The sequence below is a fragment of the Protopterus annectens genome, chromosome 2.part1 (assembly GCF_019279795.1).
Source record: "Protopterus annectens isolate FY-2018-M chromosome 2.part1, PAN1.0, whole genome shotgun sequence".
Lineage (NCBI taxonomy): Eukaryota > Metazoa > Chordata > Ceratodontiformes > Protopteridae > Protopterus > Protopterus annectens.
Window position 1 is genome coordinate 78,286,644 of NC_056729.1, and position 26,827 is coordinate 78,313,470.

General features: G+C 38.1%; 1 protein-coding gene across 4 annotated transcripts in view; it reads left to right on the forward strand.

The window, feature by feature from the left end:
- The window catches only part of SH3D19 (SH3 domain containing 19), a 2,322,497-nt gene that overhangs the window by 1,953,474 nt on the left and 342,196 nt on the right, over positions 1–26,827 (forward strand). For all 4 annotated transcript variants that reach the window (XM_044062032.1, XM_044062033.1, XM_044062034.1 and 1 more), the window contains one exon: positions 3,126–3,201. In XM_044062032.1, coding sequence (XP_043917967.1) covers positions 3,126–3,201 — 76 coding nt within the window. The remainder of the gene's footprint in view (positions 1–3,125; positions 3,202–26,827) is intronic.

The following is a 26,827-nucleotide window of genomic DNA, read 5'->3' on the forward strand; positions in this document are numbered from 1 at the left end:
AATTGATTCTGCAAGAGTCTCTCAGTGCAGTGACAGTTTTAACACCTCTGCAGTAGTGTGGGGGAAGGGACTCTCAATTCCTCTTGAACTACAAAAGAAAACACTGAACAAAGACCTGAAATTTAGTTACTTTTCTGGCTGTAGCTGGATAACTTCTAAGTATAGTGTAAATCAAGGCCTGAGACATACATAAATGAGGGTGATTAGAGACAGAAAAGAAGCAGTCCTTTCACAGAAGGTAAACAAAATAACACTGACCCTCCCAAATTCCATTATATGTCAATGGTATGGGAATTCAAAGTTAGTTCCTTATGTCTGGCATGAGTCATACAAAGTATTATGGGAAAGAGAAAAGCTTGAGGTAGTACAAGCTCACATTGATACATCAAGCCCCATCGGTAGCCATGTTGTGGAAAACAGGCTAAAATTACAAATAAAGCACTTAGAGTGATTTTGAGGTGTTAAAATACATCAGGAAACAACGATAGAGTGAAAAAACAATTTTTTAGTTCTAGGGTGGAGTTTTCCTTTAACTTTAAGACAGCAGTGATCTTTTGCAAGTGAAACAATATAATTTGTCAAGAGCATATTGTATGGTTAACTTGAGGTACAGTTTATTTTTTTGTCTTCTGTTAGAGTGGGCAGAAGAATCTCTCAAAACTTGTATATGTTTAGCCAACTGCAGTGACAACGTGAGAGAAATGTCTTTGCTACTACCTGGGTGCTTAACAGAACTGGCAGGAGAGAAAGGGCATGCCCATCTGGGGGGATGGGGGGTTCTTCTGAGCAAGACATCTATTACCACAGTCCCTTGGGGTAAGGGGCAGCATTGCAGGGTGCATCCTTGGGGCAGGTTTTTTACTTACCAGGCAACTTGCCTCATGTTAGTTTTCATTAGAAAGTCTATGTGAGCATAGTCTCACAGGTGGAAGGCACTGTGGATTCCCCTGTGGTGTAGATAGCTTGTATCCCACCCAGAAGCAGGGTTAGGCTGTACAAATATGCCCTTCTTATCAGTTTTCCGGCAAAGACGCGAGCAACCTTCATAGTTGTCTGAATGATGGTCCCTGTAGATGTCTGACACTTTCATAGTGTACTGAGTTAATTCCCTTGTGTGGGAGAATAGTTGAGTTAGAGTCCCAATGGCTGGAGGTTTGGTGGTTGACAGGTGAGCAAAAAACATGTAAACAAAAACTTGCATATGTTGCGAAAGTGTTTATTTTTTATCTTTTTTGTGTTTTAGTAACATCACATATTTATTTATCTTCATGTGCTTTACACTGAATTATACAGCTCAGATTTTACCACAGATTTAAATACAGACTCATTAAATTGTATTAGTTTATGTATGTTTTTCTTGTTTTGATTTTAGAATCTTTCCTCATACATACTGCACCTTAATGAAGTTTAGTGTCTTAGTAAACAAAAGAATTATTTTATACATACATTTAAAGTATGTTAAATGTTGTGAGATTTACTAATCAGATAAAGAAGTTCCCATAAATTGTTTGACCCAGTCCTTTTGTACTTCTGCATTTTGCCATAGTGAACATTATTGTATGATTTGTAAAGTAAGCCTCAAACATTATCAACCCTGCACATGTATAAAAAATATTTTGGGATCATTAGATTTGCTCAATATGATGTCATCCTGTTGCCAGATTGAGCTGAAAAGACCAACATCGTATCTTCCTGACTTCAGTAGATGTCTGAACATTATGTTAAAAGTCGACACTGCACTTTGGTACCACGTTGTTTTAGGCATTATATCATTGTGATAATTGCTTCTTAATATACCATGGTTCCTAGTCTATAATACCAAAGGTAAATGTGAGCAAATCAGCAGTAGTATCCATTAGAGGGTGGTGCCTTGTCAGTCCTTTGTCATCCGAATCTGGCCCTTCTTTCCATGTAATTGTAAACTGTGATTGGTGTCTGTTGCTGCAGTTTGCCACTTTTAAGTAAAATGATAGAAGGGAATGTAAGTGACCAGAAGACACACATTTTTATCAATTGATGGCAGGCTTTACAAATGGAGCAAAGCCCTTTACTCTACTACAGGTGCTGGCTTTGGGACAGTTGGGTAAGGAGAGGAGAGTTCCTCATACTTTGTACTCACAGTGTGCTCTTTGAAAAAGTCAAGGTTTTTGTAGCTCAACACTGAGCATTCTGCTCTCTGAGATTCAGTTCTGAGATGGTGTTGAGATCTGTTGGAATTGCTAATGACAGCTGAGAAGTTCCACTGGGAGAGGAAGTGCATCATTTTTCCTGCAGCAGCATAGGGGTGTGCTAACAACATGGTTTGTCTGAAAGGGTCTATATTAGAACATCGAAGTTTCAAAACTTCGAATGTTCTAATATCGACCCTTATTCAGCGAAAGCTGAAAACTTCGAACATGCAGAACAGCAAATTTTTTCCTAGGGAAAAGATTTGCTGTTCCAAAACACATATACACAACACAAACACACCAAACAAACAGCAATCCACACACACATACACCTAAAATCTTACACCTAACCCTACACTAAACTATACACACACCACTAACTATCCACTTACCTTAACCCTAACCCTAAAGTCCGTCACTATCGCACATTCACCTACCCTGCCCTAACCCTCATGTCCACACAATCACACACATACCTAACCCTAACTAACCTAACCCACACTCAATCACACACTTACCTGAACCCGACCCATAACTTTCCACCACAGCGCTGAAAATACCGAAGCAACAGAAACAGACAACCAAATTCTTTCCCTAGGAAAAAATTTGGTTTTCTGTTGCTTCGATATTTTCAGCTTTCGCTGAATAGGGGTCAATATTAGAACATTCAAAGTTTTGAAACTTCGATGTTCTAATATAGACCCATCTGAAAGTATGTGAACTTACTGTTGGGAGATCAGACTTGCCAATGTAAGTGAACAGGAAATAAGGAAAAATAGCATTTGTTAGCATTCCATTCTCAGTTTTGCCCACAATGATTTCTGCTGGCTTTGTTCTGGGAGAAGGGGGTGTTGTATTGAATGCAGAGTTACATAAAATGTTGGATTTGAACAGTGACTGAAAACATGACTTAACTTTGTTTAATGCATTGTATTGTTGTTTTGTTTCTATGCACAGTCATTCAGCTACCATCAGAAGGATGGCGACAGTAATAACGTTCCCAGAGCTATTGTAATGTATGACTTTGTAGCAGGTAAGGCAGCTTTTTTATCAATTTGTATTTCTCCAGTAAATGTGTTGGATATTGCATTTCAGTAAATATATATACAGTGGATGCAAAAAGTTTACACACTCCTGTTAAAATGCCAGGTTTTTGTGATATAAAAAATTAGACCACAATAAATCATTTTAAAACTTTTACCACCTTTAATGTGACCTATAACCTGTACAATTCAATTGAAAAACAAATCTGTTACGGGAAAAAATATAAAAAATAAAAAACGTACAATAAGCTGATTGCATAAGTGTGCACATCCTTAAACCTATACTTTGTTGAAGCACCTTTTGATTTAATTACAGCATTCAGTCTTCTTGGGTACACACCTGCCATCAATTAAAGAGACTCTGATTAATCCCAAATAAAGTTCAGCTGTTCTAGTAGGATTTTCTTGACATGTACTCAGTTGCCTGCTACAGCAAAAGCCATGGTTCGCAGACAGCTTACAAAGCATAAAAGGGATGTCATTGTTGAAAGGTATCAGTCAGGAGAGGGGTACAAAGAAATTTCCACAGCATTGGATATACCATGGAACACAGTGAAGACAGTCATCAAAAAGTGGAGAAAGTACGGGACAACAGTGATGTTGCAAAAAATTGGATGTCCCTCCAAAACTGATGAAAATGCAAGACAAAAACTGGTCAGTGAGGCTGCCAAAAGACCTACAGCAACAGTGAAGGAGCTGCAGGAATTTTCTGCCAAGTACTGGTTGCGTACTACACGTGACTATTCCCCATATATCTGGGCTATGGGTGGGGTTGCAAGACAGAAGCCTTTTCTTGCACATAAAAACGTCCAGGCCCAGCTAAAATTTGCAAAACATCTTTCAAAAGCATGTAGGAAAATGTGTTGTGGTCTGATGAGACCAAGGTTGAATTTTTTTGGCCAGAATTCCAAAAGGTACGCTTCCAAAAGGTACACTTTGCATTACCAAAAGAATACCATCCCCATGGTGAAGCATGGTGGTGGCAGTGTCATGCTTTGGGGTTACTTTTCTTCAGCTGGAACTGGAGCTTTAGTCAAGGTGGAGGGAATTATGAATAGTTCCAAATACCAGCCACTTTGGCCCAAAACCTTCAGTCATCTGCTAGAAAGTTGAAGATGAAGTGGAATTTCACCTTTCAACATGACAGTGACCCCAAGCATACTTCCAAATCAACAACAGAATGGCTTTACCAGAATAAAATTAAAGTTTTGGAATGGCCTAGCCAGAGCTCAAACTTAAATCCAATAGAAAGTCTGTGGGGTTACCTGAAGAGGGCTGTGCACAAGAGATGCTCTTGCAATCTGACAGATTTGGAGGGCTTTTGCAAGGAAGAGTGGGCAAATATTACCAAAAGAAGATGTGCCATGCTGATAGACTCCTACCCAAGAAGACTGAATGCTGTAATTAAATCAAAAGGTGGTTCAACAAAGTATTAGTTTAAGGGTGTGCACACTTATTTAACCAGTTATTGTACGTTTTTTTTTTTTATATTTTTTTCCCCAGACAGATTTTTTTTGTTTTCAATTGAATTGGGCAGGTTATAGGTCACATTAAAGGTGGAAAAAGTTTTTAAATGATTTGTTGTGGTCTCATTTCTTATATATCTCAAAAAAACGGCATTTTAACAGGGGTATGTAAACTTTTTATATCCACTGTGTGTGTGTGTGTGTGTGTGTGTGTGTGTGTGTGTGTGTGTGTGTGTGTGTGTACACACACACGCTTGTTTATACACATTTGTTGGCAAAGTCTTAATTTAAAAGAAGTAATTAACCAGCTTCACAGAAAATATTGCCATTTCAGGGACAAATTGATAAAAGTCACTGATACACTGGTAGTTCTGAAAAAATGTTTAAAAATGAAAGAGAGCTAAGTAAATAGTTTCAGTAAATAAAGTAAACTGTGGCTAACATACCTTTTAACAGTCCAGATTTTTGCAAAATGCCCAAACTTTTGCCTCATATTTTTGGTCTGTTACTGATACATTTTATGGTTTTCTGGCAGAAGATTGAAGCAGTTAAATAATAACAGACATTGGCTGTAGTTGATTGTCACTGTTGAAGTGATACCTTGACCCCATGTGCAAAAGTGGGAAAAGGGGTTGAGCATAGATGGATGGATGGATCTGAGTTTCAGAATTCACATCCTTCAGAAAATACATAATAATGCCAAACCTGTTATTCTAACAACTATATAAGATTATAGGAGCAAAATTTAAAATCTGACCCTATTTTTGGCCTTTTGTGTCACCATTATTGTTGTCTTTGTCCTGATTTCTTGCTGTGAGAGGTTGAGAGGCATGGTGGTTAGCTTAACCACAATTAAAACAGCATATTAAAAGTAAACAGGGTATGCTGTCATGCATCTGCAAGCATTTCGAGTATGAAATTAGAAAGCAGCAGCTTCCTTTTCCTGTACTCTACCAGTCATCAGTTCAAGTCAAGCCATCACATTCTGCACTGTGCCATTTAAAGGTATGTCACCAAGAAACCTGAGCAGAACTGCAACTGTAAATGACTTAAAAGAAACACATCTAGCAATATTTTATTTTAAAGAGAGCTCTGTGAAGAAACTGAAAAACTCATGTTTGATACTCATCTTCTCTGCAGTACATTATTACTAACTAATCTGCATTACTTTATGCTTTGTTGTGCCCAAAATGATATGGTAGAGGCAGCCATCCTAACTTATTTTATCCATCCAAGGCCTTTTCTTCCCACAGTACACTTTGTCTTCAATCAGTATGGTTTGTTTTCCTTTTTCTTTCAATGCACTATCCCGTTTAACTCAGGACTGCAATGCCTCAGTTGAATACAGGCTTTCTTTGACTGGATCCTGATGATGGTGATTTCTTTTAGGTATGGTGGCAGAGTAATGGAGAGCAGTTACTAATGTACAGAAGAACACAATGCCACTCTGTGCAAGACAAAGGTCCCAAATCAGGGGCACAGTTTTATTCTTAGTATGATTGTGGTAGAATATGATGGTTTGTATTAATGTGCATTTTTAGAGGAATAAGAGGTCCGTTATTGCAATGCCTGAAATTATTCAGTGACTGTAAACCTCATTGTTTCATTGTAAAAATGTATGAGGAACAAATCAAAATTTTAGCACAGAATCATGGACAGCTGAAAACTATTTTCAGAAGCTTTAGAAGTTCATAGAAAGTCTATCGTTTGAATTTTTCTACCAGTGTTTAATGCTGTAATATTACTCTGTTCAGATGTTTCATTTTTAACTGGTGTCAGTAAAGGCATCTGTATACTCTCTAGATTTAGTAAAAAGCAAACAAATAAAGTAAAACCAACAGCAGAAGATATAGTAACACAGAAAACAAACTTTTGTGTGCACCAGTAGTAAAAATAACAGAAGTGCACCAGTTCGCTCTTTCATCCTTATAAACCCGTTTAGTAGTGTGACTAAGTTTAGTTTGTATGGACAGAAGTAACTGATGCATTTATGACTTATTTGTGGATTTGCTGTCAATAAAGGTTTGTCTCCTGTTTTAGAATACCTTCTGTAGGTTGATTTTATTTTACATATTTGCATGAATTATTGTGAAACTATTGTGTAATTTTTTTTTTTTATTTATTTTATTTTCATTTTATATTTCTGTATCTGTAGTTCTTCTCCCTCACACACTTGTTTCTTTCTATTACATAAAATAAGGAAAACATAAGATTTTGTAAGTTACTTTTGAATGTTTTGCAAATGCATTCTTATATGCAAAAATTTTAATACAACACAGCTGTTCTGATGCTCAAGTTTTCGAGTTTTAAATGCTCAGTTTACAGCATAAAACTTTCTGTAGACTGCTAAATAAACAGTATTTAGTGCGGAATGTCAAATACTTTCATTCCTCTGAAGAAGAAAGCAGGTATATTGGGACATGAAGATATAAATAATATGTATGAATCATCAGTTGTAGTTCGAAAAACTGGTCAGTTTCTGTGCTGTAGTCAGATGTTAGAATATGGGAGGGAGTGGCTAATGCCTGAAGGAACAATTAGACTTGTTATCATAGATGGTAAAAACTACCACCAGCTACGAGGCTAGAGCTTGCCTTATCATAGAGGTATTTGCCAAGCAGCATAAACTGTAGCCTGTTTGAACATGCATGGGATCACTTATGTTCAAAGCCAGTGTTGTGTCCATCTGTGATACCTGTTAGAGGAGAGGGGAGTCAGGATAATATAAACAAACCTCTTTTGCTGCCGAGATGATCGCCCCCTTCCTACTCAGATGTCTCCCCTAACCTCAGACCATCTATGTAGCATGGTGCCATCAGGCAAACTTTGAGTGAAAACTGGAAGACCCATACCACAGAACATGTGTGTGTGTGGGGGGGAGGGGGGCAGTCGGAGGCGTCAAGGGGTGCTTATGGCAGCAAAGCAGTGAAGGATGACTGATGGTCTGCGGATGTAAGGATTAGAAAAGGGATATTTACAAACATGTATTTTACTTATTTATTTTACTTTTGCTGTTTGTCTGACTGGGTTTAGTCAAAAACCCCTTTTCATTGGAGACCTGAGGGGAGCGGTTCAGTGTTGTTAGAAATATTTTGAAACAGCATTCAGTAATATACATGAACAGACATCAATTGGTGAACATTAGTAATTATACATACATTAGCTAATTAGATTACAGTCGTATGAAATAAAGGCAACTATTACATTATAAAAAATACTTCTGCATTAGTAGATGTTAGACATTTAGCATTTGAAGAGGTGTATTAGTGGGTTTGTCAAACAGATAGTAGGTCATTTTATTAGTAAATAGAAATTCAAAGAAGTGGAAGTGAGGGAAGGAACTAGGTTGGGCAGAAAATGTTAATATCGTATGTAAGTGGTGCAGTATAAAGTAGATTCATAAATAATTTCACATATATATATATATATATATATATATATATATCAGAAGCATATTGAATGGAGGATGAGCAATGTCACAAAACTATTTATTTTCCTGGAAAATGCTAATAAAACTGTTCAGATATTGGTGAAAACTGGTTGTGGTGCATAGGATTCTGAATGAATGCAAATGGTTTGACAATATGGCAAACTGAAGATTACAGTGCACTTTATTCTGGAAATGTACAGGAGCAGATCCATTGATTTGATAGGTGACATTTTGGCTGTGTTTTAAATGAGTTTGCATTTTGAATGGAATTCACTAGTAATGATGTGGTTACATAGTTTTTCTACACAGTTCAAATATAGAGACTCCCTGACAGTATTAGATGACATGATTATAGTGATTATTGATTTTTCTCCAGACCATAAAATTCTACCAGGGGAGTAGTGTTATATAAAGTTATTAATGGCTGGATAATTTTCTTGCTTATAGAGAAGTCTGTCTAACCAGTTTAATTATCTGAGGGCTAGGCAGAGGTGTGTTCTGTTGTAATAGTTTACTAGGAATTTGGCTATGTTGTTGTAACAATGCTCAAGTTTGAACATTAGTGAAACTTGAAGGTTAGTAAAGATTGGGGCAACATAGGGGAGAGATGACAGTAAGAAAGTAGAGGCTGCATGTCTTCTGACTGTCATTGAGATGTTTTTTTTTTTTCCATTCTGTATAATGTACCTCATTTTGATATATTTTTTAAAACCATGTATACATGGTGGTCACATTTCAACTGGTCATCTGCAGTGGCATTCAGTAATTTTGTGTGGTTTACTTTTTCTTTCATGGTGTTACCAGAGATTATAGCGAATAGTGTTGTTTTGGTAGAGCTGTGTTTTGGGGTAAAGAGTAGTAAGTTAGTTTTTTAGGGTTTACTAGTAGTTGTAAATTATCAAGCCATGTTTCAATTGATAAGAAGGATAGTTGTGTCAGGTCTTAGAGATTTGGCAGAGCAGAGTTGGATCAAGTCATCATTGCATTGAACTAGGTAACATTTTTGTAGCAATGTAGAGGTCATTGATGAATATGTTGAAAGTATGGGGCCTAGTAAATATCCTTGTGGGACACCAACAGTTACTGCCAAGAAAGTGGAGAAATCATTGTTCCATTTCAATGCTTGCATTTTATTTAAAAGATAACTATGGAACCATTGTATTGACTAGGTGGTGAGCCCTAAGAATGAGAGTTTATGTAAGAATTTGTGGTGGAGACAATATCAAAAGTTTTTGATAAGTCTTGGAAGATGGCAGAGACTAGGTGTCCAGCATTTCTATGGATGTTTACAGTATTTACAAAATTCGGCAATGTGGTAGTTGTACTGTGATGAGAATGAAAGCCATGTTGAGTTGAAGACAGAAGTTGGTTATCTGTTAGTTGAGTTGTGTATGAATACATTTTTCTAATATTTTTGAAGAAGGAGATAAAATTGAAATTAGCCTATAGTTTGAAAGATCGGTATTGATTCCACCCTTGTGCAATGGAATAAGGAATTATTTTTTCCATAAAATGGGGACGTTATTTTCAGATATGGATTAATTATCAGAATTGGAACTGAATGTGCAACAGCCCCAGCTGCTATTTTAAGATGTGATACAAATGTCATACGAAAGGTTTATCTTGAGTGTAAGTGAATTGACTGCTGACTTGGTATAGTAAAACTGATGTAGTAAAGGGTTAATATTCTGGGTCTATATTACCAAATCGAAAAGCACCTAAACGTCGACACCTATAACGCGAACCACGAAAATCCCGAACGCACTAAAGGCCAACCCCACCACCCGCTACATACTACCTAACCAAACAAAATAAATAAACCACATACATACACTAACTAAACCCTACTTCTAACCTAAAGTAAAGCACCAAAACCCTACTTCTAACCCTACACTAAACCTCACATACACAACTAACTATGCACTATCCTTAACCCCTCCCTAACCCTAAGGTCCGTAACAACCGCACACATCCCCTATAGACATACACCCAAAAAAATAAATAATGCACATACATACATTTAACAAAACCCTACTTCCAACACTACACTAAACCCCACATACTATGCACTATCCTTAACCCATAGGTTTGTAACTACCGCACACTTCCCCTACAGACATACACCCAAAAAAAAAATACACATACATACAGTTAAATAAATCCCTACTTCTAACACTACACTAAATCTTACATACATTACCTATCTATTCACTTACCTTTACCCACATCCTAACCCTAAAGTCCTATCTATCGCACACTTACCTTACGGAGCTATACCACAGACGAGCCAACCATTACACTTCGACATTTCAATTTTTGCTATTTTAGACGTTCGGCATTTCTGTCTTTCGCACAATACGTGTCGCTCTTTTTGTATTCGCGACTACGGTCTTTCGATCTGGTAATAGGAACCCAATATTCTTTATGCTGTATTTTCCCCTATTTTTTCTATGTAATTTTGGGAATGAGGTTACTTTATGACTTATTTTTTACATTCCTTCTTGTTTTTGAGACTACTTTATGACTTATTTTTTACATTCCTAACCCAAATATGACTACATTGCTGCAGCTTGTAGTGGAAGGCTGCAATGTAAAATGCCCCACCGAGGTTGTTTGGCCTCCTAATGATAACCCTGGTACACTTTGAGGGATGCAATTTAGCATATCAAGGAAGAGGGAATGCAAACTGCTATTTTTATAGGACAGGGAGAAGCATTAGTGCAATGTGCACTGTCTGTGTCTACAAGAAATAAAATCATCAGACTAGCCCCTCCAGCTTACAAACATGTAATGATGACACTTAATCAAACAGGTAGTCCTCTTTCAGATTTCATTGAAGATGTGATGAAATGAGGTACTGTCAGCACAGCTAGATGAATTTTTTTAAATAATTATATGTCATTTGTGAATATCAAGCTGATTCATACAAGATGCTAGTGTTACAAGTGTATTAGAACTGTATGCCATATGTATATCAAACTGATTTGTACAGACATTTGAGTTGAAAAGGTATTTGTAAAGTACTTGTGTTTGAAATGTATGTACAGTCTTACTGGAGAGAACAGAAATGCATATACACTGTTATACCTGTTTAAATGTGTATGTTTTAAGAGAGGAAACCGGAGGGTTAACCACAGTCCAGCAAACTTTAGAAAAATATCTGAAATTAAATAATTTTATAGGCTAAGTCACAAAGATCCTATCTCACAGGTTTCTAGGCAGCTAGAGAGACAAAGTCTGTACTAGGAAGCTTTCTGTATTGTCTTTGGGGTGAACTAATTACTGTTCTGGAAGTGAAGGAACACAATTGTTTTATGACTTCCAGCACTTGCCAAGGATCTGAGCAAAAGCCCTTGTGTGTGTATTTTTACAGGTAGGTGCTAAGTCCTGCTAGCTTCCAGCAATGGGGTTTTTGCATGGGAACTAGAAGTCAGATGACCAGAAATTATGTCATTATGCAAGCTATCCTAGCAGTAATATTTTAGATGTAATTTTGAGAAGTCGCTTAGAGAGACTGAGCAGCCTGTATTCTTTATTTGGCCTGACAACAAGAAAGACCACTCACCACATCATCTGCCTTGCACTATTAAGTATGTTATTAGGGTATAGTATAATTCTCTTAAATTCAGTCTGGAATATAGTGAAGCTTAGTTTAGATATTGTTTTTCTTTATTTGACTGAGCCTGTTGTGCAACATTATTTTAAATATTTCCTATGGTTTTGAACTCTGATGTCCCGTGAATATATACTTAGTATTTTCTTGATCTTTTATTATTTATTATTAAAAGTGGCTGATCTTTGTAGAGCTATTTAAGTTCTGAGAGTACCTGTATATTTATTTGGTGACACTGTGTGGGCCACTCCTAATAGCCTAGCTCTTGGTCAAACTACCATTTGGCTTGGAACCCTGGCTAAGGACTCAACTCTATAGCTGTGCCAGTGGGAATTCTTATTGAGGATCTGGAGAAAGAGAGAAACCAGCCATGGACTGACTGTGGTCTCTGTGTGCTCTTAAGGGAAATTGCACTTGATGCAGAGAGCTGCATCTGGAAATACTGTGTGTGTACCTGTTATCCTGCCAGTGAATGTCCCATACAGGTGCCAGTGTTGAAGATTGAGGCTCCTTGTTTACTGGTCTAGTAGTGGGTTGTCACAGCAGCTGTTAGGCAGTTAGAAGAATTGAGGACCCAGGAATAATGTGTGAGATAGGACAGAAAACAAGCAGGATGATCGAAAGGGAGCGTGAAATCGTGTGTCAGTGACATATGTTTACTGCCCTACCTAGGGATGGAGTGAGTAGGGGTAAAGTAGATGGGATAGATACTCAAACTGGGTGGGATTTCTATAAAAAGAGAGCATTAAATAAAAAAAATGATGGGAACAAGCATGTCTGTAAACAAAAAGTGCAAGTGTCAGGAAAGAAAAATGGGGAATCAGTTAGTGACTCAAGTGAGTCATTTGAGCCAACAGCCCCACCACTCCAGCCTCAATTATATCCTGATTTATTGTGAGCAACTGACTTTAAATTTGATTAGGAAATTGGCCAAGCTTCTGTAGGGGGATGGGCTCATAAAGATGCCCAACCTTATGTAGATCTTATAATTCATTGGCATAATAAAAATGAGCAGAGAGTCCAAGTCCTGATTGATACCGGAACAGAGGCCTCTTTAATTTATGGAAACCCAAACTTGTTTAAAGGACATGTCACTATTACAGGAATAAGTGGAAAAAAGACTGAAGCTGTTTAAACAGTACTTGACATGAAAATAGGGTAGTTACCTTAAAAGAAATGCCCTGTTTTGATTTTACCTGTTGTGGAATATATAGTTGGAATTGACATACTGAAAGGGTTGACTTTGAATCTTGTAGATGGCCAATATCGATTTGGTACCCAACCATACAAAAAAGGCTTCTCAAGTATTATTAGTTTTCTATACCTAAGTCAGTAGTCAAAGGACTTAGTGTGATACAACTATGATATGAAAGGTATACTTTGAGTGTAAGTGGACTGACTGCTGACTTGGTAAAGTAAAACTGATGAGTAAAGGGTTAATATCCTTCATGCTGTATTTTTCTCTCTTTTTCTATGTAACTATGGGCATGAGGTTACTTTATGGCTTGTTTTTCACATTCCTTCTTGTTTTTGAGACTGCTTTATGACTTATTTTTTACATTCCTTCTTGTTGTTGAGACTACTTTTTGCACAAGCTCCATGACCCTGAGACTTATTTTGCACATTCCTTTATGTTTTCAGTTAACCACAGGAACTAGCAGGCTTACTTGGAGCATTCCTGGGCATCCGGCCAATGCCTCTGTTTTGTTTCAACATAATCTTTGCTAATCCCATGTGTGTCAATGTACATAGCCTTTAAAAGATGGGATTTTCTGCTCAGTCAGACAGAAGCCTCACCTGTGGAGTGGACGTACTGTCCAGGAACTTGCCTGATAGAGACTCCTGTCTGGCTGAAAAGGGGCCTCCCAGTCAAAGTGTTGGCAAGAATGAAGCTTTTAACGTTATCTGTGATGTATTATTTTGTTATTTTTTGACATACTATGATGAATTGCTTTTTTTAAGTTATACTGTGTTCGTTTCTGATCCTGCTAAAATTAAACTCATTAGGCAATACAGCTGTTTACCATGTAGATTGTCAGGGACAGTTGTGGTAAGTAGGCTTTAATCTTTTAGGTATTCTTTATGGTCTTTGTGGAAGGAGATAGAACTTCATTTCTTGATTTTTTTAGAACTTACAATATAGCTCATCTCCCATTTGGCTGAAGTAGTACATAGGTTAGAAATGTTTGCTGGTATCATTTATAGTGATGGCTTTGAGAGTAAAGATGTATGTAGGTTTATATGAGGAGGTGTTTTGTATGTAGAGACTGATAGAACTGAGAAAGGAGCTTAGTGTAGGTATTTGAAATTTTAAGAGGGTCTGTGCAAATTTAATGTCTGTAATATACAAATTTGATGCCTGTAAGTGTAGCAGTTTCAGAGAGGGACAGGGGTCTGCCTGGGGTATTAATTATTTCTTACCAATGGTTTATGTTTTTTAAAAGACCTGATCTGTTTTTATGGCATTTCTTTACATCTCAGTGATATATATCTGAGATCACATCACAGAACAGTGAGATGTAAGTGCACACATACTCAGAAATGACATACTCAAGCTTGCCATAATACAAGCACACAAAACACACAGAGTCAGTGTTTTTTCTTTTTTTTTTTTCTTTTTGAAAGGGAAGCACTCCTGAATCCCCCCCCCCCCATTTGGAGAGTTTTGCCTTCAACCCCACCCCACCCATTTTTTGTTACTCTCTTTCCAAGGTCATTGCACCTTGGAGAAAGAACACTCTGACAGGTGGCGTAAAAACCTGTCTCACTGTTTCTCCAGCAGGTTGTGAGATTGAACCACCTACTAAACACCAACATTTTGCAGTACAATTTCATTTGTTTGTAAATCCAGCAACAGTGACATAAGCAACTGGCAACTTGAACTATTATGCTCAAACAACTGAGATACAAGCTCTAGTGATCTGAGCAGCTGTCTGTAAGCCATTTTTGTGTAAATAAAATGGCTGTGGTTTTATTATACTGACTTTTTTATTCCTTCCTAAAGGTTGTGCATCTGTCCTGTTCCTTCTTGTTCTTGCATGTTTATTTCATGCTTCCTCCCTGTGCTTTATTTTCATAAGAGTACCAGGAGGGGGTTATACCAAGAACGAATTGTAGAGTACCAGGAAGAGGGTTATACCAGGAGGGGACTGTAGAGCACCAGGATGGAGTTGTACAGTACTAGGAGGGAGTTGTGCCAAGAGTGGGTTGTAGAGTACCAGGAGGGGGTTATACCAAGATTGGTTCTAGACTGCCAGGAGCAGGTTTATACTTTATCCAACTTTTGGTGAAAGGAAACCATTTATTCTTCACTGGGAGATAAATATTTAGAAGTGATAAAGTAGGCCCACTTCAGTAATGTATTTTTATGTGTATGGTTTACTTATTCTGTATTCAGTTTGTTTCTCTGAACATCCACGCGCACATCAGAAGCTGAAGTTGTGAAAAAATATATCAAGTTACAGTCTATTGAAAGTCCACACAAAAAAGTGTTTTTCGAGAGCTGCTCCCCACAGCTCCCCATCCCTAAGTCTACTAACTGCATGATTCACAACAGTGTACATAAGGGAGAGCTGCACCCCACAGCTCCCCATCCCTAAGTCTGTTAACTTCATGATTCACAACAGTATACATAAGGGAGAGCTGCACCCCACAGCTCCCCATCCCTAAGTCTACTAACTCTGATTCACAACAATGTGCATAAGGAAGAGTTACACCCCACAGATCCCCATCCCTAAGTCTACTAACTCCATGATTCACAACTGTGTACATAAGGGAGAGATGTGCCTCACAGCTCCCCATCCCTAAGTCTACGAAGTCCATGTTTCACAACAGTGTAAATAAGGGAGAACTGCCTATACAGTTCTGTAATCACACTGTCAGAAAGTGTAGCTATGTAGTAAAAGGACACATTACCTACAGCCCTCTGAACTCCCCAAACTCTCTAGAACACTACAATCTGAACCCAACAGCAGTATCTTCTGCCCTGTTAGGGAACAAAAATAACGCATTAACATTAATTGGCAGATGTGGAGGGTAGACAAACATTTGGACAGCATTAATAAAGCAGTTATGATCTATTCAGATTCAGAATGTAAGAAGACACCAAAATTGTTGGTGGGTCTTGATAAAGAGAACTAATTCAGTAGACTCAGATGTGATTTTATCAGGAGGGCAATGGTAACTTTTATGTTCCCTGATAGAATAATGGAGTTATTAGGAATGGTCAGAGGCAATAATTTCTGATGAGCTGTGTTAGAAAAGAGGAAACCAACAGGGGTGTCCACACTCTCCTTTGTTATTTGCTTTATATTTAATGTCATTGGCAAAGAAAATAAGGGATTCACAAATTCAAGGATATAACTGGTGTGGTAATCTCAAAATGCTAGCTTTAGTTGCAGATATTATTATGTTGTATTGAAAAGTCCAGAAAATGACTTTTCAGTGTTGTGGGACATTACCAAACGGTTTCATCTCATTTCTGTATATACAATTAATGAAGTATATAAAATGAATGAAGTTAAAGCAAAAGCTATAGTGATAAACTGTGTTCCCATACATGAATTGGTTCAGCAATACCCATATTTATGGGGACATAAGATGAAGCTTCTAGGATTATGGATGAAAAAGGGTTATGTTATGGTAGCTAAGGATATGTGGGAAAAGACTAGAAAAGAATAGAAAAATTAATTAAAATAGAAGCTCTTGATTAGAAAAATGGATAGAGAGATACCAGCAGTAACAATGCTTTTAGTCCCTTTATTTAATACACAGGTCAGGCATATTTTTGTCAATGAGAGAAGTTGTGTATGATAATAAAGAGTTGAATTAATTTATTTGTGAGAAGAAGATGACAAGAGTTAAGTGGTTTAAGTTGATCCTCCCAGTAGAACAAGGTGGTTTAGGATTACCAGATTTGAAGGGATATTTCAAAGCTAGACAGTTAAGGCTTATATACATAACATAAGCAGAAAGTTATAATTCAAAGTGGAAATGAATGATGATGATGAAATGGGCTGATAAAGAAATAAGGAAAGAGAAGGATTTTGGATGCAGGTCTTTAAAGAGAATAGCAACAACCATACATAATATTATGTCCATAAAGGAGCAGAACGTATTCTAAGAACTTAACCAACACAGGAATGGAGAAAGGTGATTTTTGCCACTAAGTACGACTGCAAGTAGGTATGTAGAAAATTGGAAAGGGGGGCCTGGAAGTTACTGAAGAAAATTAGCAAAGCAACCAAGGTAGTGGGAGCAAATAGAGAAGGAAAGGTAACAGAGGGGATGAGGTCAAGCAGAAATTTAAACTGCAGATTAGATACTGCCTTCCCTACCATGGATTAATGTCAAAACATAAGCAAAGAGAAAGGGATAGGGGATTAAGTGAAAGATCATTTATAGTAGAGTTTTTAGTTGCGTGTAGAATACAAGCTGTTGTTGAAAAAGGAGTAATTAGTAGGACAAATAAAATACTGCATAACTATAAGCATCAATCAGAGTAGGTTAGCAAAGATTGAGAAGAGAAACTGGAAAGACAGTTTACAAAGAAACAATGGGAGGACATCTGTATTGCTCCGAAGTATGCTACAAAGTCCAAAAGTCTTTGGATTTTTACCTGGAAGGGTTTTTCTTGATATTTTATACTACGGGCAGACCAGAGAATTTTCCTCAGGCAGACGATTAAATGCTGGAGGTGTGTTGGGAAATAGAGATGTAATGGGGAACGTGTTTTTGGGAATACAGTGAGTTGGCAGATTTTAAAAAATCATTACGGAGCTCTTCTTCAGAAATGTTGGAGGAGCAATCGGTTGTGCCTAAGGTTCATAGGTAGATACTAGGCTATCTGCCTGAGGGCATTTTATAAGCCTAGCCAGAGTGTGTAGACTTTCGCCGCCCCCATTGATTAATTAACTGATCCTCTGTCAAGTAGAGCCAATGAAGTGATTCCAGGGGTGTATTTTCTGTTACCCATCCACTCGTCAAGGTTTCTCTTGAAGAGTGTTAGTGAGGGGCTCTGCCTAATTTAGTTTGGAATTTTGTTCCAAAGCATGAGGAGTCACTGATGGGAATCTATCCCTCCAGCATGTTCTATTTATTGTTGTGGCGAGGTTTAGCTCACTAGAGTGCGTGGCTCGCATTGACTTGGATTTCTTTAGGTGGAGCATGTCCATCAGTTCTGAGTTGGACATGGCTTTGTAAGTCAGGCAGAGATCAGCTCTGAGTAAGCGATAAGCCACTGAGCACAGCCGGAGTTTTTTCAGTTGGACTGCATAGGACATATGTTTGAGGCCAGTAATCCTCTTGGTTAGGTACTTTTGTGGTCTCTCCAGCTGCTGGAAGTGTCTTGTGAGGTACATCCCAAATGGGGCATTGTACTCTATGATGGGTCTGATGATGACTGACGTGTAGAGGGGGCACTATAACCTCTTTATTTCTAGATGCAAACCCTTTAGTAATTAGATGGGCCACATAGAAGGATTTCCTAACTACTTTGGCCATATGATTGTCAAAGGAGAGATTACTATCTACCTGGGTCCCCAGATCTCTAATTACCTCTTCTGTATTAAGGGGGCTGCCACCTATGTGGTAATTCATGGGTGTTTTGTTTTTCCCAAACGGGATAACTATGCATTTTTTGGCATTTAGCTTGAGACAATGACTTTGACACCAGGTGTCCGTCTCAGTAGAGCCCTTTTGGAGGATGTCCGTGTCAACTGGAGAGTCAATTATGGCTCCCAGTTTGCAATCATCAGCGAACTTGGTTAGCCATAGTCCTCCTGTGTTTGCCTGTACGTCTGAGAAGTATATGCCGAACAGTAGGGGTCACAGGACTGAGCCATGTGAGACACCACCTGTGAGTGGTTTAGAGTCAGACCTGGAGCCTGCTATTCTTACCATGTGAGTTCTGTCTGTAAGCCAGTTGGCAACCCATCTCGTGACGTAGGGGTTTATGTTCTGGCTGGTGAGTTTTTCTGTAATACCCGAGTGGGGAATGGTGTTGAAAGCCTTGGCAAGATCAAAGTAGGCTGTGTGAACAACCTTTCCCTCATCTATGGCCTTGGTGACTGTCTCGAAGAAGTCGACCAGGTTTAGTAGGCATGATCTGAACTTAACAAAGCCGAACTGGGTCGGGGTCAAGAGTTTGGAGGTTCCCAATGTCTTTGTTAATGAGTTCCATGATGATGCGCTCCATAGCCTTGCAGACCAGGCTAGTCAGGCTTATGGGGAGATAGTTACCAGGGTCAGTTGTGGCCCCTCCTTTGTGGAGTGGAATACTGTTGCTGTGCGCCATTCTTTGGGCACGTAGCCTGTGGAGAGGCTGAGGATGAACAGCGTGTTTAGGTGGGGGGTTAGTTCGTTCTGTAGTTTGTGCAAGGCGCAGCCTGGGACACCATCTAGCCCCATTGACGCTGTATTTTTGGCTTTTGAAAGGGCTATTTTCACCTGTGTGACTGTGATTTCTGGGACACTACACTTTTCCGGTATTGTTGTGGGCCCTTTTGGGGGTGAAGTTTGCACTGAGTCTATCTGCCAGGATGTTGGCAGTATTAGTAGGTTCAGTATATTTTGTGCTATTTTGCACCAGTTCATTGCATATCTGTGAGTTGCCACTTAGATTCTTAACATAGCTAAAAAAGGCTTTGTGGTTATCTTTTGAATCCTTGGATATTTTTCTTTCGAAGTTAGCCTTGGATGATTTCATGAGGGACCTTAGTTTCTTACTGATACTGATCAGGGATGTCTTTCCTTCTTGGGATTTGCTTTTTTTTCTGAACTAGTTTCCTCCTCCTGTTGTATAGCATGTTTATGGCAGGGGTCCACCAGATGGTTTCCTTCTCTTAGAGGAGTGAGTCTTGGTTTTGCTAGGGATGGCAAGATTCATGCATCCTTGTAGGTGCTTATACAGTGCATTTGTAAATGTTTCTGCTTCTTGGGCAGCGTTATCCTTTAGCGTGGGGGCTGTGAAACTTACCGCCTATGTTTTAAGTAAGGTAAAGTTTGCTTTAGAAAAGTTTTTTTACTGTGGTTTCTTTATTTGGGGGTGGTGGTGGGGTGTGGACATCCAGAATGATTAGTTTATGGTCTTATCTAACCAGTGACGGGGGCACCTCCGGTGTGGAACACCTGTTGCCCATGTTTGTGATGACCAGGCCCAATATGTTTTCACCTCTGGTAAGGGAGTTTACCAGCTGATCCAGGGCATTTGAGTTGATGAATTCCAGGAAGCGCTGGGCCTGGAAGTTTGTACTCAAGTAGTTTTCTCAGTTAATGGTAGGGTAATTGAAATTGCCCAATATCAGGGTGTTCGGTAGGACCTTCATGTTTTCCAGTGACTCCAGAAAGGTGGAGTGGTGGTCCTGGGTCATGGAGGGTGATCTGTAGCAGGCCACAATTTGCATTGCAGATTTGCCCGATGTTAGTTGCACATGAATGATCTCAGAGGTATCATGCTGCGCCACTAACCTGGAGGTGTAGGTATCCTTGATGAATATGGATGCACCCCCTCCTTTTGTGTTTCAGTCCATGTTCTGTGGCCGAAATGTGTAATATGAGTTGTAGCCCAGTAGTGCTGGGGTGCTCTCTGGAGCCTTGAACCAGGTTTCAGTTACTGCACAGATGTCGACGTTCTCCATACTGAGGAGTGCTTCCAGCGCTTGCATTTTGAGATTTAAACTCCTGGCTTTGAGTAGCATAACCCTCAGTTTTTTGTTAATTGTGCTGTTTATGGAGGTGGGTTTGACTTTTGAGCCTTGCCTAGAAAAGGCACTATGGGGGCAACAAGAGCTTTGGCCAGTATTCGAAAGCCTAGGGGTGACAGGTGCAAGCCGTCTCTTGTAAAGCAACGCGGCTTGTTGAGCATGTTGTCCCAGGCTGACAGACATTGGATCCCCTTTGAATGACACCAGAAGCTTAGCCAATTGTTAAAATTGATCATTTTTTATTTATACTGAGGTATCATTCTTGGTGAGGGCAGGATGCTACTCAGGGTCAGGGTCATACCAGCCTGGGCTACATGATCAGAGAGCTCTTCCATGTCTCTTTTCATGTAGTCCAGGAAGGTACGTCTCAGGTCATTCACACCAACATGAATAATGATGAGTCATATTTGTACTTGTTCTGGAGTGACCTGAGTGCTTGTGTTATGTGGTGGATTCTGGCTCCCGATAGGCAGCTAACAGTAACCTTCTGCTTGTCCAGCCCAGTGAGTGGGACGTCAGTGTGCCTGACTATAGAGTCACCTATTACTAGTGTGTTAGGTATATTATTTTGCCTTAAGGGCTGTGATTGTGCAGCACACTGATTTTGTGTTTTTATGTGTATGTCTGGTTTGTGATGTGAGGTGCAGGTTGTTTTGGTGTCTGCTTTAGAGGTCTCTGATGCTTTGCAGGTTTTTATTTAGAGCCTCCGAGTATGATTTTGTGTATTTGTGTATTTTTTACCAGTGCAGGTTTAGTAGGTCTGTGTGTGGCTGGAGGTGTGATGCAAGTGTTAACCTTCTCCTCTTGACTGTCTGTTCCAGTCTTGGGTGGAGACAGGTTAGCCTCCAGTTTGGCTATATAATTGCATCTCTCGCATATATTAGTGTTTTGTGGTAGGAGGAGAGGGTTGTCTGTGTACATGAGGCTGTTGTAACATTGCCTCAGGATATCCAGATTCACCAGCTGGACTGGAGAGTACACCTGAAATTACCCTTTGGTCATGCCTGAATAGTAGGGTGAGCTGCTTAGTCATTTGGTTGGTGAGGGGTGAATAAAGAGCTTTGTCCTGCTGGGCAGTCAGGTGTCAGGGTATATTAGTGCTTGCTATTAGGTCTGAGCAAGTGCTGGGCTGTAGGATGCTTTTTGAGTGCTTAAGTTGAGAGTTAGACTAGTTTCAAGGGAAAAACTGAAGAGGAGACTTAGTGGAGCCGGGAATAATTTAACCCTAGCTAACCGGCACTGCCAGGCGCACAAAACCATGCAAATGTGTTTTTTATAGCAGGGAAATGAAACGGAGAGAAATTAGCCCATAATGGCTAATAAACTACTATCTTCTGGGCTGGAACCACTCTTCCAGGGACAGATAGGCTGCTCAAAGCTCCCCTCTCTCACAGGTGAACAGAGAAACTTCTTTCTATCCAAGTAAGGTATGGGCAACTCAGTAACTTGTAACACAGCCCTGAATTCAGCACTAGCCTGAAAATTGGACTATACTAGCTTAGAAAGGCGGGAAACAAGGAATTTTTTTTGTTTTTTTTTTTTTTTAAAGATAAGGCAAAAACAGTACAAAAAATACACTTAAAACAGCTTTAAATGACTACAAACGATCAGAAAAGGCTATCGCACTTTAGTGTGTCGCCTACAACAGTTAAACAAATTATTTAAACAAAAAACAACTTTTTAAAAGTGCAGGCAGTGAAATAAGTGCAATATGTGAAAAAAACAAGCTTTTGGATCACAATAAATGCTGGAAAATCAGCGTTTAGGCGGAAAACAGTTAAGTACAGCAAGAAAGTACAGAAAATTGATACTTAATCACTCCAAAGTCTCTCTTCTAAGCTAGAAGGCTTGTATCAGTTTAAGGCATTCTAGTGCTTCCATGTAGGATAGTTACAGGAAAGATGGGAAACAAGTGCAGATGTGGTCTTTTAAACCAGAAAGTTTAAAGAGATGGACAAACTGTCCAAATGGTCAGTAAACTACAATTTTTGGGCCAAGAACCACTCCTTTTGTGGTAGACAGGCTACCTAGTGCTTACCACTCCCACTGATAAGCTAGAAGGCTTTCCTTCAACACAGAAAGGCTTGCGGGGCTCAGAGGCTTACCAACAGTCTTGGATACAGCAACTCTGTATCTGGACTAGGCTAGTTACAGGAAAGGTGGGAAACAAGCGCAAGTGCAGCTTTTAAACCAGAAAGTTGAAAGAGATGGGAAAAAAACTGCCCAAACTTCCAATAGCTACAATTTCTGGGCCAGGAACCACTCCTCTTGTGGTAGATAGGCTACCTAAGGGAATTATTCTTTTGAGCTGAGATACAGGATCTGAATTGTCTAGACACAAACATTTGTTACTATGTTTAGTGCTATTGACTACCAAAAACACTTACTAGAAAATGGGAATCAAAATCTAAACCAACTGTAACTGAAGTGACGAATATTTTAAAGGAGATAAAAGAACTGGAGGGGGATCTTTGTGAAAGGAAAGGAGAAAATTTCATAGAAATAAGTGGAATAAGTGGGAACAGTACTTGCAGAAAGTGTTCAGGAAGAGGATGAGTGAGGATTATGGGATGGAAGGAATTGAACAGGTTATGTAATGTTGGAGTGAATTATCTTTTTAAAAAGAAAAGATCTGTGTAACGCTCGAAAGCAATTAAAAATACAGTGGTTATTTTCTTTATACTAATGTACAAGTACCTATGTTATTTCAATTGCAATTAAAAAATAATTTGTTTAAAAAAAAGTGTGGTAGCATAAACTAACAGCTTTAAAAAGTGTAGTCTATCTTATATTTCCTCCCAACCAAACCACAGAGAAATATACCTCTAGCCATTCAACCAATAAAAAAGTTGAGCAACACTTTGCCTTTTTCCACTTTTGTTTGTAGTTGTTTAGTTAATAGGTTTTATAAAGAAGTCAGTTTTTGTTACATTGAAAAGTGCTTCAGGTTTATAGATTATCTCATTAATGAATGGTTATATGAAGGAAGAATTGATAATAAAGTGGCATACTTCCTAACTAAAGTAAATTCGAAAGTCAGCAAACTGTTTGGTCTGCCTAAAATTCCTAAATCTTTAAATGATTCTCCCTTCAGACAAATAGTGACCAGTTAAGGGAGTAAAACAGAAGCTATGGCTGTATTTGTAGATATCTACAAAAAAAGTTGCAGAAAAAAGTGAATCTTGTATTCATGACACTTTTGCCATCACAAATGCTATTAAAGAACTGGAAAGTTAGAAACAGATTATTTGTTTACTATGAATCCGCAGTCTTTATATACTATAATTCCAAATAACATTGGTATGTATTATGTAAGAACAGAAGTGCTAGATGTAGGCTTTTTTCATATGTTTTAGTGGCAGTAGTGATGGAACTGCTTGATATTATTTTGACATATATATATATATATATATATATATATATATATATATATATATGTTTTATTTAATTTAATAGTTCCTTTTTTCAGCAGGTCAGTGGTGTGGCTATGGCCCCCAGCTGTGCCAATATTTTTATGACAGGTTGGGGAAAGGAATCCATTAAGAAAAGTGAGTTCTATTACAGTATAGTCTAGTTTGAGCATTTTATTGATGACCTTTTTTGATATGGAAAGGTGATATTGATTGCTTGTTGTGCTTTTTTAATTATATGAACCCTGATAGTGATTTTTGAAAATTTACCTTCATTTATGATTTTTATAGTTTATATTTTTTAGATGTTGAAGTTTGTAAGGATTATAATACGTTGAAAACTAAAGTTTATAAGAAAGAAGTGCAAAGCAATACTTGTTTGGAATACAATAGTATGCATCCTGTAGGCATCAAGAATAATATTGTAAAAGGACAGTTATTAAGGGTGAGTAATCTGACAGATAATGATGAGATGTTTTTAAAAGAAGCAGAGTCTTTGTTATAAGTTTATAGCCAGAGGTTATCCTAACAGATTAGTCAAAGAAAAGTCCCAAGAGGTTTATAGTGAGAGAGAAAAAAATAATATAACTAGGTATAAAGGAAAGAACCTAGATAATTATAGTATGGGTATGTTACAATAATCGGTGGATAGTAAACAGATATAAAAAATTATTAAGGGAAATTGAAACATAGTTTTCCTGAAATAAAATATGTACTTTGAGATGCCCCTATTTTTGTTAATAAAAGAGGGAAAAAATATTTTTTCAATCTTGGTTAAATTTTAAAATTGTTACCTTTAAACCTGTTAAAGAAGGAACTTTCAAATGCTATGACTGCAGATTTTGTTCTTACATCAATACAAATACAAAAGGACTAGTCATTAGTGGGGTAAATCTTTCTGTTAAGTCCAAGTTTGTGGTTTATTTGTCTGTGTATATATTATGCTCTGCTTATTATGTTGGTCAAACAAAAAGGGAATTGTCCTTTACAATTCAGGAGCACCTTTATGATATACAAAAATGATTTAAATAATGCATGGGGTAAACATTATACTATTATTATGCAAAGGTTTGCCCAAGTTTACGGTGTTACAAGTGGCTGGTTTTACTAACAGATTTGATGCTGAGGATGTTTTGAACTAAGATTAGATGCCAGCCATCCTCCAGGATTGAACAATAAAGAATATTTTAAAGTGTTGCTGAAGAAGAAGAGGCTTAGACATTAAGCCTTTTAATTGATTAATTGGTATAATTATTCAGCATTAAAGCTTTTGATTAATTAATTAGTATAATTCAATTAGCTTGTGTTTAAATAGGTGGTGGTGTAAATTTTCATTCAGTCTGAAGAAGTTTGATGTAGACGAAAGTGCTTACTGAGTGAAGTTAGTTTATTTAACAAAGAGTTCATTTTGCATTTTTTTATTTTTCATGGTTGTTTTACATATATAAGAAACAAAGAATATTAAGTCATTGCTCTAGATTGGGAAGTTTTGCATCATTCCTTTAGAAGTTGTTGTTTATGATTTAAAGTTCCTAATGATACCCTAGCCTGTTTAGAAACCAGTTCCATAGTACAGAAGGATCAAAGCCTGACTGCACCTCTCCAGAATCCTGAGTTTGACTAGCGGGCCTAAAAGGTGAATGAGCCAGCAGGTAGCAATGAAAGTAAGTAGGCATTGTTGTCTCACACATCACTGAGGAAGTGAAGGTGACTTGGTCTCAGTGTATGAGTGCTTCCTGTTAGAGAACAAATGTTGGGTCATGCACAGACTGCAAAGACAGGACTTTTGCCTACCAGGTATTGCTTATGCATTGTAACCAGGGCTGGATGTATATGGAAACTTGCATCAGTGTTCTAGCATTGCAGGTCCTATTTGGATTTCAGGAGGTTGGTAAAAAAATGGGCTAGGAAAACCAAGCCAGCCACATACAACAGGACACATTTCCTAACTCTTGTCCTTCAAAGTTGACTGAAAAAAAGCAGAGGGATATTCATGGAAAATCTTCTTTGAAAAGGGTGAAAGCTCCAACTTCAGAGTGATGTGAATTGCTTAAGTGACCAGGGGTGGAAGGTAGGGATGGAAAGTAGAAGACAAGTACAACTTGATGGTCAGATGCAAGTAAGGTGTAAAAATACAAAATAACTGTTCTGTTTGGAGACCCATGCAAGGGTCCAACTGGACATAATGTACCTATGGCTTCTATAGCCATAAACAGAGAACTTTCCCAAAAATAACTCCATGGAAAACTCACATTAGCCACAGATAGGGGAGTGTATTTTTTCTACAAAAAAAAGTTTAACTTACGTGGTATTGAAAATGAGTGCACTGTTTGCTGTGAGCACTGATTGCAGGATTGAAGTGAATGTTTAGTGGCAGACTGGAAGAATAATTTACCATCGTTTTATACTGTACCAGTGCTGATTGCGCTACATGTTTCCGAACCACAATTTAGAATCCCCTTCTCCTAGCAGAGCTTTTCCAGATACTGTAATGATTTAAAATTTATACTAAACTGACAGTCTTTCAGCATTTATGATGAGATTAAAGATTTCTTGTAGAACAGCACTCAGTAACACTTTATGTAGTAAGAATCTATGAAATTTCTATTTAGAACCAATGTGTCATGTTCTGTGTAGTGAATTTATACTGCACTGTGGTACTGCTATTTTTTCTTTGCTTTTATTTTCTGTTTGCTGACCAACTTGGAGGGCTGTTTCAACAGTGAATAAACAGAAGCCATTACAGTATTAATTTAAAAGCACAACAGAATTATTCAGTGTGCAAGAATGTTAATGTCGGCTATGAGTTACATAGGAGTAAAGGGCCAGAAAATGCTTTTATGATGGCAGTTAACATTTGCCTATGTCTTAAATGATAATTTAATAAAGGTGTTTAAAAAAAAAGGAATGATGTTAACATGATATGAAATAATTAGAGGTACATAGCAACTGTTAGAAAGCACTTGCTTCTAGTAGAACCAGTGACATATTTTCA